The sequence below is a fragment of the Ochlerotatus camptorhynchus genome, unplaced genomic scaffold, assembly GCF_037179485.1.
Source record: "Ochlerotatus camptorhynchus isolate MF236.1 unplaced genomic scaffold, CSIRO-AGI_Acam_v1.1 ptg000176l, whole genome shotgun sequence".
Lineage (NCBI taxonomy): Eukaryota > Metazoa > Arthropoda > Insecta > Diptera > Culicidae > Ochlerotatus > Ochlerotatus camptorhynchus.
The window spans coordinates 5,152,105-5,166,540 of NW_027040666.1; the positions used below are offsets into that span (position 1 = coordinate 5,152,105).

Below are 14,436 nucleotides of genomic sequence, written 5' to 3' on the forward strand. Positions count from 1 at the left end.
CTGCTGATCGCTGACGGGAGGTACTCGACTGTGCTGAGAGGATTAGGGGCTTCCATGAGGCAAGCAGGCGTGCATCCCGGTGCTTGAACGAATGCTCCATACGGAGAGAGACCAACATGAAGTAGCGGACGTATCAGGTACGTAATTGCTGTTACTGAGAGCGTACTTGTCTGAAGTAGCGGATTGGAAAACCCCTTCTCCAGACCCAAACACAGGGCCGGAAAGACTGCTGTACGCTGGAGGAGAGGCACGACTGTGATGGGGGGATCAGGGGCTTCCGAAGTTCTCAAGCAGGTGCGTCCCGGGATGATGCTGATCAACCTCGCAGAACTGATAGGAGGAGTGTCTGTTGTCGGTTTTTAGACCTGTAATAACAGGTAGGAGGACCCTGTCTCTGCTTCCGGATTGAGGGCCGGGACGACTAAGACGGCGGGAACTAACGGCAAGCTCGACTGAGACAGAAGGATAATTTTCCTCCAAATGTTCCAGATGAAGCGTACCCAAATTAGATTCGGAATTGAGAAAATCGTTTTCGCTATTGTTTGAGCAAAATTGTAGTATCCTAGAAGCCAAAGAACGATCAAACAACGAAATACTGTAACAAGCGAGATACCTGCCTGTGGGAGGATTTTGGAAGACCCCGACACCTTCCTCGACCACAGGTCCAGAATGGCTTTGGAGGCAGGAACTAACAGCAAGCACGACTGGGTCGGGAGAACTAGGGGCTTCCATGATGCTACAGGCAGTGCGTTCTGGATTGACTTCAGCGAAAGAGATGATCAGTGGAGAATCTATTGCTTCTAATCCTATTGGCCACCGGTGTCTGCAGGAGGCTTTGCACCGATCCGAAAGACTCGACGGTTTTTTTTGTTGTTCTCAAATTAGCGGAATTAAACGTGTTCAGGCCATGTCCCTGAGATTCTTGCTCACCCCAACGTTGAAAGTAACAAAACTAAGGATTGCAGGGTCTTTGTCCTTACCCGAGTAGCACACTTTCATGAAAATAAGCTACAGCAACTTGTTTATGACTGAAATAAGTCGTTTATAAGTTTCTACAATTGATTTGTGACAAGCGTGCTACTAGGGTAGGAACCAACCTGATCACTTTAGGTTTGACATCCTTGCCCAGATTAATACAGTCAGTAGTGAGAAAAGCAATTTCATCGTCTGAAGTACTAGCACAGACAAACAGACGTAACACTTCATTGTGTATCTTCGTTCACGCATTTAACGATTGATTTGAATATTAAATAATCCGCGAACTACTCACCGCAGCACTGGCATCGGATCACTTTAACGTTTCTATACATTCTATAGAACTTTTATGCAATATTGTTTGCGAGTTAACGAGCAAGCTTGTTTTCTGCGAGAAGCACAAGAGATGTCGTTACTGAGGTCCTATGTTTTGAGATACTGTGTTTTCAAGAAAATTTTTCAAAGTGATACGTCTGTTTGTCTGTGGTACTAGGGTCAAAAGCTGACAAATAAATCCACAGCAGATCCTGTGGAACTGTCTTTACAACATTCGAAACTGATTTTGTTCCTTAAATTATCGGAGCCTTTGCCGTCGGTTGTTCTTCTTCCCGCATCCGTTTCGGTGTTGTTGGGACACGATTAGTGCCGAAAATCTTCCATACTGGGTTCGATCCTAAATTTGCAGGTTTGGAATCAACTTTTTTAGAAAGAGCATTGATAATTTCCTCCAATCCAGCTATGTCGTCCTTCAGCGAATTCAACGAAGCGTCGTCAGGTATATTATCAGCAGTGCAACGTGACGTAATTTTCCGAAAATGATCATGGAAAACACATCCGCGCAACCATTACACATCCAGAAAACATTACGGTAGTGGATTCCTAGTGCCTCATGAAGCGAATAATCCACGCTAGCGCAGATCAAATGGAAGGAATTACCGCAATATCCGCGGCAAGTAATTCGGTCCGAATCAGACACCACTTTTTTGCAGCCTGCTGGCAGGAATAAGCAATAACCGACGAAGATAAGTCTTGTAACAGCCCTTGAAAAAACCATTAATTGTTTGCAAAGTTGTTTAATTTCTATGTAATTTCATGAAAATTTCTTGTCAGCATGGATAAATCTTGTACAAAATGCATAACACTATTTTATAATGCATTGTTCTTAAATAAAAAGCTACTTCAAGACTTATAAATTACTGAAAACATTTTAAGGTTTGAAATCATCTGCCGATTAAACATTTTATATTTTAATGGATAAAAGGATTCTTTTTTCAAATGATTTTGTTTATATTCTTCGAGTATTTATATGCCAATATGCTACCTAATTGATTGTTTATGTTTTTATTCTCTGTTTTAAGATAGGTAAGCTAAGTCGTTGCCTAATGCAACCAATATAAGACATTTCAGCTTTTGTTGATTTTAATCAACTAGATGAAATAAAACGTTCTGGAATACATAGGCATTTGTATTGATTAAATCAAGAGTGTGTTAAAACTTAAATAATTATACAGCCATTAAGACATAATAGTTCCCGTGACAAAGTTTTCGACACAAATTACTCTGATGCCTTTTCAATTCATGTTTTCGTTCCACTATTAAAATCCATTAGCTTGAATAAATACTGTAGGAGTACCCCAAAAATGTTAGCTGGTTAGCTGGTCCGCATTGATTGGATGCTGTCAAGCTGCTCGATGCCGTACGAAAATAATGGATGATGACGCTCCCTCCTGTTTCCATATAAGGGGAAATAAATTATTTGTTCAGCAAATATGATAAACGATTTTGTGAATCGATATCAAAATAAACACACAAATGGAATAATTGAATCAATACTGACAGGCTCAATTGGAGAATAATTCCTTCACTTTATTAAGTAAAGGAGCAGGGGAGAGCCTCCGATACGATTGAATTGGAAGAGTTTATTCTGGTCTGCTTCTTGTTGACTCTTTCTTTCTGAAAGTAGCCTGGGGAGGTGTGGATTTTGTCAGAGCTGATGGTCCATTTCACGCCTGACTGGCATCCCCTGTCTTATGAAGGATACGAAATGGGAAACAGGGTGGAGTGGACGAACTTTTGTTTACTTTCTGTGTGGTACCTATCGCTTTTTATTTGTGCATGATGGCTCATAACATATTTTATCAGTTGCTCCTAACCGATACATCGCGATATATCGCGACTTGGTAGTTTTGTTCAAATACACGGTATGCAATTCTAGGGTTATTCTTCATTGCGTGCTATGTGACCAACTGAGCGATTCTAGAAAATGTTATTTGAGTTACTGTAATTTTTGGCTATTGTGTGGTTTTTAATATCGGTTGCTTTTAAAATTTTAGGTTACCCCATGGAAATAAAATAATAAAATAATATAACATCGATCCAAATGCATACTGATCAAGCCATAAATACGGCTAAATAACGAGAATGGCGATATGTTCCTTGCTTATAATACAATAAAGCGGCACCGGTAGTGTAGTGGTAAGCGTGATTACATCTCACCCTAGCAGGCCTGGGTTCAATCCCAGTCAGCGCCGCCGGGATTTTCAACATCTCTGATCACGCCTTCCTTCGAAAGGGAAGTATAGCCGTTGGCCCCCGGTTCATGAGTTGATGGGTCAATAGGTAGTAGGGTCCAGGTGTGTAAGCTGCCTCCCTGGCGTCGGTAGAATTGGTGCTCAGCACGGAAAACAAGATCGACGGAAAACAAATCAAGGAAAAAAAAATTGCATTCAATAAATGTAATCAATTCATACTCAACTTTTAAGGTTTTAGTGCCAAATTTGAATGAATTTATTTGCGATCTAATTTTCCCATACAAACTTTAAAGTTTGTTCAAATGTTCAAATTTGGCACAGTTGTTAAGGACTTTAATACAGATCGAAAGAACAATGGAGAACAGGGGGTTGTGATCCACCATACAAACTTTACCCACCCTAATGCATATACAGTCAACCCTAAAAAAATAGACTTAAAGCATGATGCACTTAGAATCTGAACGCATAAAATCATCTCAATATCGGGATTTGTTTGAAATAAGATAAATTCTACGAAGTCAAATTGTAAAATTCATAAAAAATATTCCATTTGACTCATGAAAAAAACAAGAACTTTTAGAGATTTTTTTATTTGCGCACTCTTCTGGACTACCTTGGCATGGCTCAGCAGCCGCTGCTAGCCAATTCTGCATCATCCCGAGTCACCTTGCCAGTTTTCTTAGTGCGAAATTTATTTGCTAGAGAAAGTCATGAAGAGGATAGAGTTTGATAGTTCCGTTAGAGTGCGGCAGTGTGAAATTTTTAATAGTAATTTAAATTGAGTGAGGGTTAAACTCCCTAGTTGGGAAGGGAAGGGACTACCAAAAAAATTGTAATTAATGGGTTACTAAGTGGATGAGTCAAATGTCCCTTGATTTGAGGAGAATCGACTATCAGCCTATGAGTTTACTCGTCGTTTCATCGATTTTCCTGATATTCAAGCTGATTTTTGAGAAAAATCGAGCAACATTTTTTCCATCCTCTGAGTAATTTTAGTCGAATTCGTCTTAGTTTTGAAGTAATTATATCATCGGCCATGTGAATTATTTATTTTGGATTTAATTCAGTTTAACAATGGGCGCTAAAACTCCTACGTGAGTTAAAAGCTTGAAACCCTCTGTTAATCCATTGAAACAAACAAACAGTATTGCTTGTAAATACACACGCAAGTTTCGGTTTGTGTGACACTGTTTCGATTTCAATAAGGCATTTCGTGGAAAATCATCGCCAGACGGTGATGGTATGGGGTGGTGGTACCATTGTTTGGTTTTCCTGAGACAGCTTGTTTGCATTCGCCACGTTCGTTTATATTTTTGTCGTTTGCCTCTCTCCCGACCCCCAAAGCCAGCACGAGCACAAATATGAAAAATGGAAAATAATTTTGTTTTATGACAACTTTATTATTTCAATCCAATTTTCATCTCAATTGAAAATTTATCACCACTTTGGCACCGATGCGGTTTGATGACGCGCTGTTTGGGGAAAGGATCAATTGACTTGAAATTGATCTACTGTTCTACTAATAAAGCATCGTGTATTCTTTCATATTGGAAGATGAACATTCTATGCGATTGAAAAACTTGAAGGATTGGCAGTAAATTACAAGTTAATCTTGATTATTCATTCATTTACCTCGACAGCGTGCATGTATAAGGGCGTAAACATGACGATCGATGCTCTTCGTTTCTCGGTGCGTTTGCTTTACTTTTGATAGCCAATACAATCTGTTACAACTCTGCATTGAACAAATTCTAGAAAATTGTTTCGCTTAGCTGTAGCAATGCAAAGAGAAACTCGATAAAGAGAATCGATCATCACGTATACGCCCTTATGCATGCTCACTGTCGACTTGTTAATTTAAGGGGGTATTCCCGATCTTTTTTTTTCAAAAAATCTAATTTTTTTTTCACGTTTTTTTGTACTTTAGACTATATACTTTCATCCCCCAAGCCGTTTTCCGATCAGCGAATTCGGTGTCCACGCATAGCTGACTAATGGTAAGAACCCCCAAAATGGTTTTAACTAAAGTCAAAACTTTAAACGCGTTTTTCTCGAAACCACATTTTTTTATCGGGCGAAGATTTTTTTCAGAAACTATAAGAGATATTGACTTGAATCTTTGCGCATTTTGTTCCTTATTAAATTCTTTGGAGCTTCTCCCACTTTCAGCCAATAATATTAACATTTAACATTGTTTGAAGCACTTTAAAGCTGCAAAAAAGCGGGCTAAAAATCGCCTGTTTTTTCATATGGCCGCCATTTTGTTAATTTGCAAGATTTTTTGCTGCCAACGGGAGAAGCTCCAGAGAATCTTATGCAGATTATTAATTTCATCACGAAATCTGTTTCAGATGAAGCCGTTCCAGAGAAAAGTCTTCGCCCGTCCAGGCGTTTGCGGCGAACAGGGGTCTGTTTGCCGCCATTTTGTGACGTCAATAATGTCTTTTTTTATGTCGAAAAAAAATTATTTGTAAACTTTAATGTTCAATAAACAAGAATCCCAAAGAGTTAGGCGCATTACTATTCATTTTCCTTGAAAAAAAAATTAATTGAAAAACAGGCCGAAAAAAGGCAAAAGATTGGGAATACCCCCTTAACGTCGTTATCTTTTCCGCCACGTATAAGTGACAATGACTTAAGGCAGGAAGGCAACTCTACCTGGGCTCTGATCAGAGTTGGAAAACATCACAGCTGAAATGTGAGCAAGAGAAAACAATTCCTTTCACACTATCACTGGTCAAAACTAGGGGAGTTTGCATATTCTCGTCAATCCAAGCAGCGTCCGCGCTTCTATTAGCAATTTCTCAGCGTCTCATATACATGTGGCGCGTTTGTTATATTAATTTTCAATAGCAACCAAAAATCATTTCATCTAGATAAAATTGATAAATAGCAGATTTTTAGCGATGGGCCCAATCTTAGATCCATAGGCCAACATTGGAGACATTTATCCTATATTTTATTTGCCCAAAACGGTGTGAAAACGTGTTTACAACGTTTCGAATTTCTAAGTTGAGTAGGACTATTGTCAACAGCCTCTTTTTCTTCGGCAGCCTTTCCATTTGAACTCCGTGTTAACCAGCTGTTCTATTATCGACAACTCGAAATCAACCATATTTGGTATTGCGTGTTTTTCATTTGAGTAAAAATAGGTTTTCTCAGTCGTGAAAATGTAATCATATTGAAGCTGATAGACAAAATAATCGTTTAAACACATTCAGCGAAGTGTTTTGGTTTAGAAAATACAGCACAATTAGCTTTTATATATTTGTTGCCGAAAACGGTCAATAGGTGCCGAAGCCATCATTTACTCTACATAATAAAGCTTTCGTGTAATATTACATTGTTCAAGCACTCGTGATGTTGATTGTCATTTTGGGTTGATAATATTTCTAGCTGATTTAGATGAATTTAGGTAAACATCAGCAGGGTTAACATGCTAAATTTAATGGTCAAATTGCTCATATGTTAATAACCCTGCATTCACTTGAGAAACATGTTTTTTTAGGCAACTTATAGAAAAGAGTTTGAGATTCCTATAGACCCGTAATACGCAGTAGATTTGAATTTAGGCGAAAAGCGGTTCTGATTTGTTCACCACAAAAACGAAAGGAGAAACACGAAATTTCAATTAATAAACTCATTGGTGTGAATTCAAATGTTTGTGTGTATCTTCAGTGAACTCTGATCCTGCTCTATACTCTATTTGCTTGAATTAAACCTAAGTTTCATGAACTGAGTGAAAAGTCATTAACTTTCCAGCAATCGTACTAGTGCAGCTTTTTGGAAAAAGTCTCAAAAAATCCGATTAAAATTGGTCGGGGTGTTATCCCAAGATTTACCGAAGAAATATTTTGAAAAAATAGCTGAAAACTAAATCTTTAAATAGTGAAAGAGTACTCAGTACACCAGCGCGACTGCTCGGGTAACTTTGTTGTTCCATGGTGCAAACAAGTTACACAAGCAGTTGCGTTGCGTACTGTAGTTCTTGAACTATACTAGATAGAACGATTCAGTCTTCTACAAAGTTGTTCAAATAGACAATACCTCTTTTTCAGTGGATAGTTTAGTTCAAATCTGATTCATTGTATTAGCCTTTAGTTTGTGAAAAATTTGCATTTATTTACGATTGTTGTCGTTCGGCCTAATTCCCACGTTGATCAAGAAATGCCGCTTCTTGAAATTGAAACGTTATTCATCGTAGCTATCGAGATCTCGGTACGATGCCAAGGCCATGTAAAATGATACACCGTGGTTTTTGTGTATCTCCATTAAAGTTCAAAGTGCTGAAATTGTATACATAATTTGAAGATCGATTTATTTTAGTAAATCGTTTCATATTAGACTACGATTGTTCAACCTGTTATTTCTTGAAGTACAATGAACCAAATTTGCTGTAAAAATATATAATTTTTAGTCAAAACATTATTTTTTTTTTACTTATCTTTTAAATATCTATAGAAGATTTTTGGCTGTGCATCACTGATTGCAATTGATTAGTTTAGTATCCCGTGCACGGTAATTTAATTTAATTTAATAAGTTTTTGCAAATCGATAACTTTGTTTCGGTTTTTGCGTGTTGAAGAAAAATTACAGTTTAATCATCGTCATCGTTTCGATTCAGGGGTTGGGATCATCAGCAGGACCTTTAGTTTATAATTTAAAAATAAATAAAAATTTCCAGTCAATAAATAGAGTTTCGAAAGCAATTAAACAAAACTTAATCGATTAATCAATCAAATGGTTTGTTCTCTCCTTGCTGATACATTGGTGTTTGGCGTGCTCTTGAATTTCATTTTGTTCCGGTATGACCTCGATCGTGTTGTTTTATTGTTTGGTTTTTGCGATGAGCAACAACTTTGTTCACAGAAAGAGATAAAACAAACACGTTCGATCATGCAATGTTTGAGCTCGGCTCTTGACTGATTGAAGTGAATGAACAGTGGACGACGGTCACAAAATAAATGAAATTAAGAAAACCATAATAATGAAGGTATACACAAAAAAAAATCTCCTCGGAAGGATCAACCATGATTATCGATCAATATCTAGCATTGCAGTACACATATTGCACATCTATAAGTCGATCTCGAACGAACTTTATTGTGTTTCTAAACGTGTTTTCTCCTTGGCTGAACCGCCACAACTACGTGTCATTCTTCCGGATCATAACCACCGATGCGACCTTACTCAGGCTCTACAGAGATTACGCAACATGATGTACGCCACAAAACTTCGCACAAATGGGTTTAAAGTGTAATTAACTCTCGCCTTAGGTGAGCTATGACATCATAATTCAATCGGATAAGAGCCAAACCTACAAGTTCGATTACAATCGTATCACACGTACTCAACCGTATAATCCGAGCAACAGACCACTCGCGATCGAGGCAACCACGTGGAACCAGTTTAAATTCAATATCAATGAAATATGTGTGATGTATAAGAACATTTTCAACTGGAACGTACTCACCAAATCAATACATCACGATCACATATATATATTGCCTGAGAGCACATTGCCGAAGCTTCCACGCATATTTTCCTCTACACCCAACCGGGGGATGTAAGATTCACTTACAATCATGTGGGATTCATCATCAGAGGATGTTAGTGGAGACCGCATGAACCGAGGATGCGATATACCTAGCTGCGGTCCAATGCAAGAAAATTGGAGATCGAAAAATTAAGAGTTTATTAGTGAGGTAAATTAGTTATATTGAAAAAAAAATTGGAATTGCCGGCTGGACTCGAACCGCGAACGTTGCGATTATCAGACCTGTGCTTTCTCCACTGCTTTTTCCATGCTTCTGAAAATGGATAGCCTACACGCAAACCAAAAATTTATTACAATGAATGTTAGTTCCATTTCCTATCATCCTCTGTTCATGAACATCGCAGCGAATGTTAGAAGTTGACCTTGCAGGCGATGTAATGGTTTTTTGCCTTTTTTATTTCGTGTTCTGTCTGTGCTTTCATCTACACAAGCAAGCATTTGCCTTGATTTTTATGTATAACATGGCAGAACGACGCACACACTTGCCTCGAATCTCTCCAGCAGAAAAAGCATACGAAGTCAAGTGTGAGAGGAAATAAGCGCTTCTTGTTTGCTTTTAGGCTATCCATATTCAGAAGCATGGAGTGAGCAGGGGAGAAAGCACAGGTCTGATAATCACAACGTTCGTGGTTCGAGTCCCAGTCGGCAACCTTTTTCCAATTTTTTACGACATAATTCATTTCACTCACTAATACACTCCACATTTTTCGGTCTCCAATTCTCTTGCGGTCTCCACTTACATCCTCTGATGATGAATCCCACATAATTGTAAGCGAATCTTACATCCACCGGTTGGGAGTAAAAGCAAAGATGAAGCGCTTATTTTCTCGCACACTCGACTTCGTATGCTTTTTCTGCTGGAGAGATTCGAGGCAAGTGTGTGCGTCGTTCTACAATGTTCTACAATGTGCGTCGTTCTACAAGCTTACTGGTATAGTCGAAAGCGTAGATAGAACACGAAATAAAAAAGACGAAAAACCATTACATCGCCTGCATGGTCAATTCCTAACATTCGTTGCGATGTTCATGAACAGAGGATAATAGGAAACGGAACTAACATTCATTGTAATAGATGTTTGGTTTGCGTGTAGCCAAATCAAAAACTGTACGATAATTCGGTACGATTACATTTTCTTCCATATAATTTCCATTTTGCTTTGCTGGCACACTGATCATTTACTCCAATCAGCCAAGAGCTAAGCGTTATCCCTTCATTATCGAACGTGTTTGTATTATCTATTGTTTCAAGAACACACCACACTACCGTGAGAAATGATGATTACTTCCCTCATAAAAATATATGATACAGTTTATGGGTTATATTGGAAGCATAGTATAAACTTTATGGTTAACAATAAATTTAATTTTATATTTATAATAATGTGAAATTTTTAAAAATGGCACATTTTATTACAAAAAATATTACTTCGACTTATTCATTCAAAGTAATCGAGTAAGAAACATAACTCGTACAATAAATATACAATAAGTTGCATGGCTATTATAACTCATTGTAAACAATATAAAAGAGTACAATAAAAACAATACAAACAAAATACAGAAACAATAAACACTTGAAAATTGTTGATTTTCAGGCCCAAATGCATGGCCGCGTGTATGTATCATCTCTCCGCATCTAATTTATCCCCTACTAATAAGTACAGGTGAATTAGTGGCAGAGATAATAGGATAATACAATAAAATGAACTTAAAAGTTCCTTGGTGCAAATCCCAATATGCAAAAAGTAAAAAAGGTCATGACAGCTATACACAAATCCTCTACCAGTGAGCGTGTGGCCAGAAAATGGCACTTGCAGAGGCATTGTAGATGGCACAAGCAGTAGTAGTGTACTTTCAGTGGTAACTTGCAGATGACAGCACACACTAAATTTTATTTTTGGGTTTGAAATAAATCGATGAAATATTTCTCCAGTACAAAAATCATACAATAGAAAAACATAACATTCGAAGATTTTTTTGTATAGTGAAGGTACCTAACAACCTATTGATTTTTGTATATAACATAAATTTACCATAAATGTTATGGTCGATAATCATATGTTTTATTTTATATGTATTGGACAATTAAACATTAGAATTTACTGTTTTACTGTTTTCTATGTTACTGGAATAGTAAGTTTTATGGTATATTTACAATATGTTCTATTCGAGTTATCAAACCATTACCACCGAAGAATACAAAGCACAATTGCAGCAGCTTGGTCTGTCCGGGCATGCAGCGATGAGGTCAATAATTCAACGGGTTTATTTTTCACCACCTTCTTTGTTTTGTTTGGGATTCACATAGGCCATAATTGGAACACTTCATAATAGAAACGTACAGCCATAACTGATACATCTAACCTACATAAATTTTAGAATTCTGCTTACTGTTTTATTCCGATTGTTGAACGTTTGCTTTATTCCCTTTTATCTCGCCTATAGTACAATCCGTTGAAGGACCAACATTGAGCATACCAAGGGTCAACAGGTTGCACATGGGTGCCTATTTATGCATAGCCTCGAATGGAGTCCCGCCGTCCGTTAGCAAGAGAGTCATGCTAATTGTTCACTGTAAGTTTTTGAGTCCAATGAAAATTTTCATGTGAGTTATGGACGCATAAAGAAAATCTATTTTCGTTCACAGTTGCTCCCATGATGTCGGTGCAGAATCAACTGGTTGGCGCTGTAGAAGGACAGCGTATGACTCTTGAATGCCAATCAGAGGCATATCCAAAGTCAATCAATTACTGGACTCGAGAGAAGGGTGATATAGTGCCTCAAGGTAATGATAATTTAATTATGCAAAAAGGAAAAAGAGATGCTCCCATCTGAAAATTGGCTTATCAAATTTTCTCATAAGCTATCTATGCTATTATGATCATTACGAAAATTTCTCCAGTTTCTCAGGTGGTATGCTGATTTTGAAAACTTTTACACGTGTTCTTGCTGGAAATCGTCTCCAATTTGCATTATCAAACAAATAGTAAGGGTATCTTCTTTTCAACCCTATCCCAGAATGTAGCCAATCTCATTTGTCCCGTTCGTTTTCTGTGTCTCCGTTGAAAACACAGTAACATCATAATTTTCTCATATCACGTTTTGCTGATTAGATCGGCGTTACGTGACACCGAAGGAAAATAGGAAGCAAGGAGCTTGACAAAATGATCCTGAATGAAAGCAAACAAACACCTCATCCACACAAACACACATGTTCCACACTTAGACATGGATACTTTCACTTTTGGCTCCTTCGAGATCTAAATGAATCGGAATTGAGCCAACTGGGCTGCCTGAGTAGGGGAAGAAAAAATAATAGTCTAATAGGGTTGGACTGATTTCAAAAGTTCAAGTTCAGATGTTAAGTGTATGTATTCTTAGACCTTCCGAGAGCGTTCTAAGGTTGAGGATGTTGACAATGTGTGACCCATGTGTTACGATGGCAGGGGAAAGGATATGTTCCTTTTCACCTTTTTACTTTAATAAGTACATGTACGACACGAGCGATTGGGGGAAAGCAACGTGTTATGTCGGTTGTGTGGAATGTTTTCACCAGAATATTACAGCGCTTTTAGGGGAGGAACTGACGAGCGAAGTTACCAAAGAAGGTGTAAAAGCTATATCATAAGACGAAAACTGCATACTCATCGCAAACTTTAGGGATTTGTTATAGTTTTACAACTTTGTGTTCAAGAGCTTCAAATTTTGTTCCAGTTGATGTGAAACATGTCGCAGGTAGACATGCGAAGCGATCTAAAGAACAAAATGTACAACTAAAAACCCGAATTTATCCACCTATGGTGTGATCAGACCCTTCTTACTTATTCAAGTTTATTTATTTTATTGTCATTATCAGTGACCAAGCCCCCCACCCCCGTGTCATCCAGTGACGCTACGCCACTGCCTGGGGGTACCCGGAATATATCCGGGTGTAGTCTATTTGGTGAGGCTACCAATCACCTTATCATCGTATTTTAATGTGATTTAATGGGTTTTAATTCAATTCATATTCAAGCAACTTCCCCGGGGTAGCCGGAACATGTCCAAGTGTGTCCAATGTGGTCTGGAACACTTAACACGACTTGCATTGATCTTATTTTTGAATTCTGTAGTAATTTGATGTGTCGCATGATGGTTTTGATACGTTTTCCGTTAAATCCAGCGTGAAGGCCCATATTCACCCGATCTTATTCCGGCCATATCTCCGGAACCGGTTCACCGATTCCAAAACCGGTCAATAGCGTTCAATTGGACCCCAAGACCTATCATGTGGCGCCGAGTTTGTCCAAATCGGTTGAGCGGTTGCTGAGAAACGTGAGCGCATTCATTTCGTTACATACACACACACATACACACACACACACACACAAACCAACACACACACACACACACACACACACACACACAGACACACACACACACACACACACACGCACACACACACACACACAGACACGCACACAAACACACACACACACACACACACACACACACACACACACACACACACACACACACACACACACACACACACACACACACACACACACACACACACACACACACACACACACACACACACACACACACACACACACACACACACACACACACACACACACACAACAGAATGGAGAAAAACGGAGAAAAAAACAAAAAAGAAGAAAATGAGAAAACCCAAAAAAATATGAAGGACGACGGCAAGACGCCAGAAATTGAAAACGGAGGAGCGAACGTGTTCGCAAGGAGCGGGATATTGCAGAGATCACCAGTGTTGAACCTGGAGGCAACAGCGAGTTCCAACAGCAGCAGTAAGCCCCAAGGTGAGCAGCAAGGACACCAAGGAGAGCTAGGTCTTATGCTAAGCCAGGTGTTCACACCGAAATCCAGCAGTAGCACACCCCAAGAAGGATTGCAGCTTGGGAAGACCAAATTGATGGAGGTCAGGAGGAGGATCAATGAACTCCATGACTTCATCAAGGATAAGAGCAACGTCCACAAGGCAATAAAGGAAATGGTGACGGGCATCAAATCCGCCATTATTGCTGCCGAACGTGAACAGGATGCGCTGAGGACGAGGTCCGTAACTGCCGAAAGGGCACTGATCGAGGCCAAGGAGAAAGCAGCAGCTGAAATACAGGAGACGCCAAAGGGACCTCGAAATCCACGCTCGGAGAAGAGGAAAAGGGAAACTCCAGGAGAGGAAGAGGAGTTGAAAAAAGTCAAGAACGACAAAGAAGACAACAAGGAGGAAGGCTGGCGTACCGTCGAGAAGCCAAAGGAGAAGTGGAAAAAACGGAAGGAAAAAGACATGAAGAAGAAAGCTGAACAGAAGAAGGTGATACCCAGGACTCGTCGGGAGCGAAGTAAGGG

The 14,436-nt window shown here is 38.9% G+C and overlaps 1 protein-coding gene across 1 annotated transcript in view; it reads left to right on the forward strand.

The window, feature by feature from the left end:
* DIP-eta (Dpr-interacting protein eta) overlaps positions 1–14,436 on the forward strand; it is a 127,429-nt gene that overhangs the window by 72,442 nt on the left and 40,551 nt on the right. The window contains exons 6-7 of the mRNA XM_065222574.1: positions 11,509–11,637; positions 11,711–11,848. Coding sequence (XP_065078646.1) covers positions 11,509–11,637; positions 11,711–11,848 — 267 coding nt within the window. The remainder of the gene's footprint in view (positions 1–11,508; positions 11,638–11,710; positions 11,849–14,436) is intronic.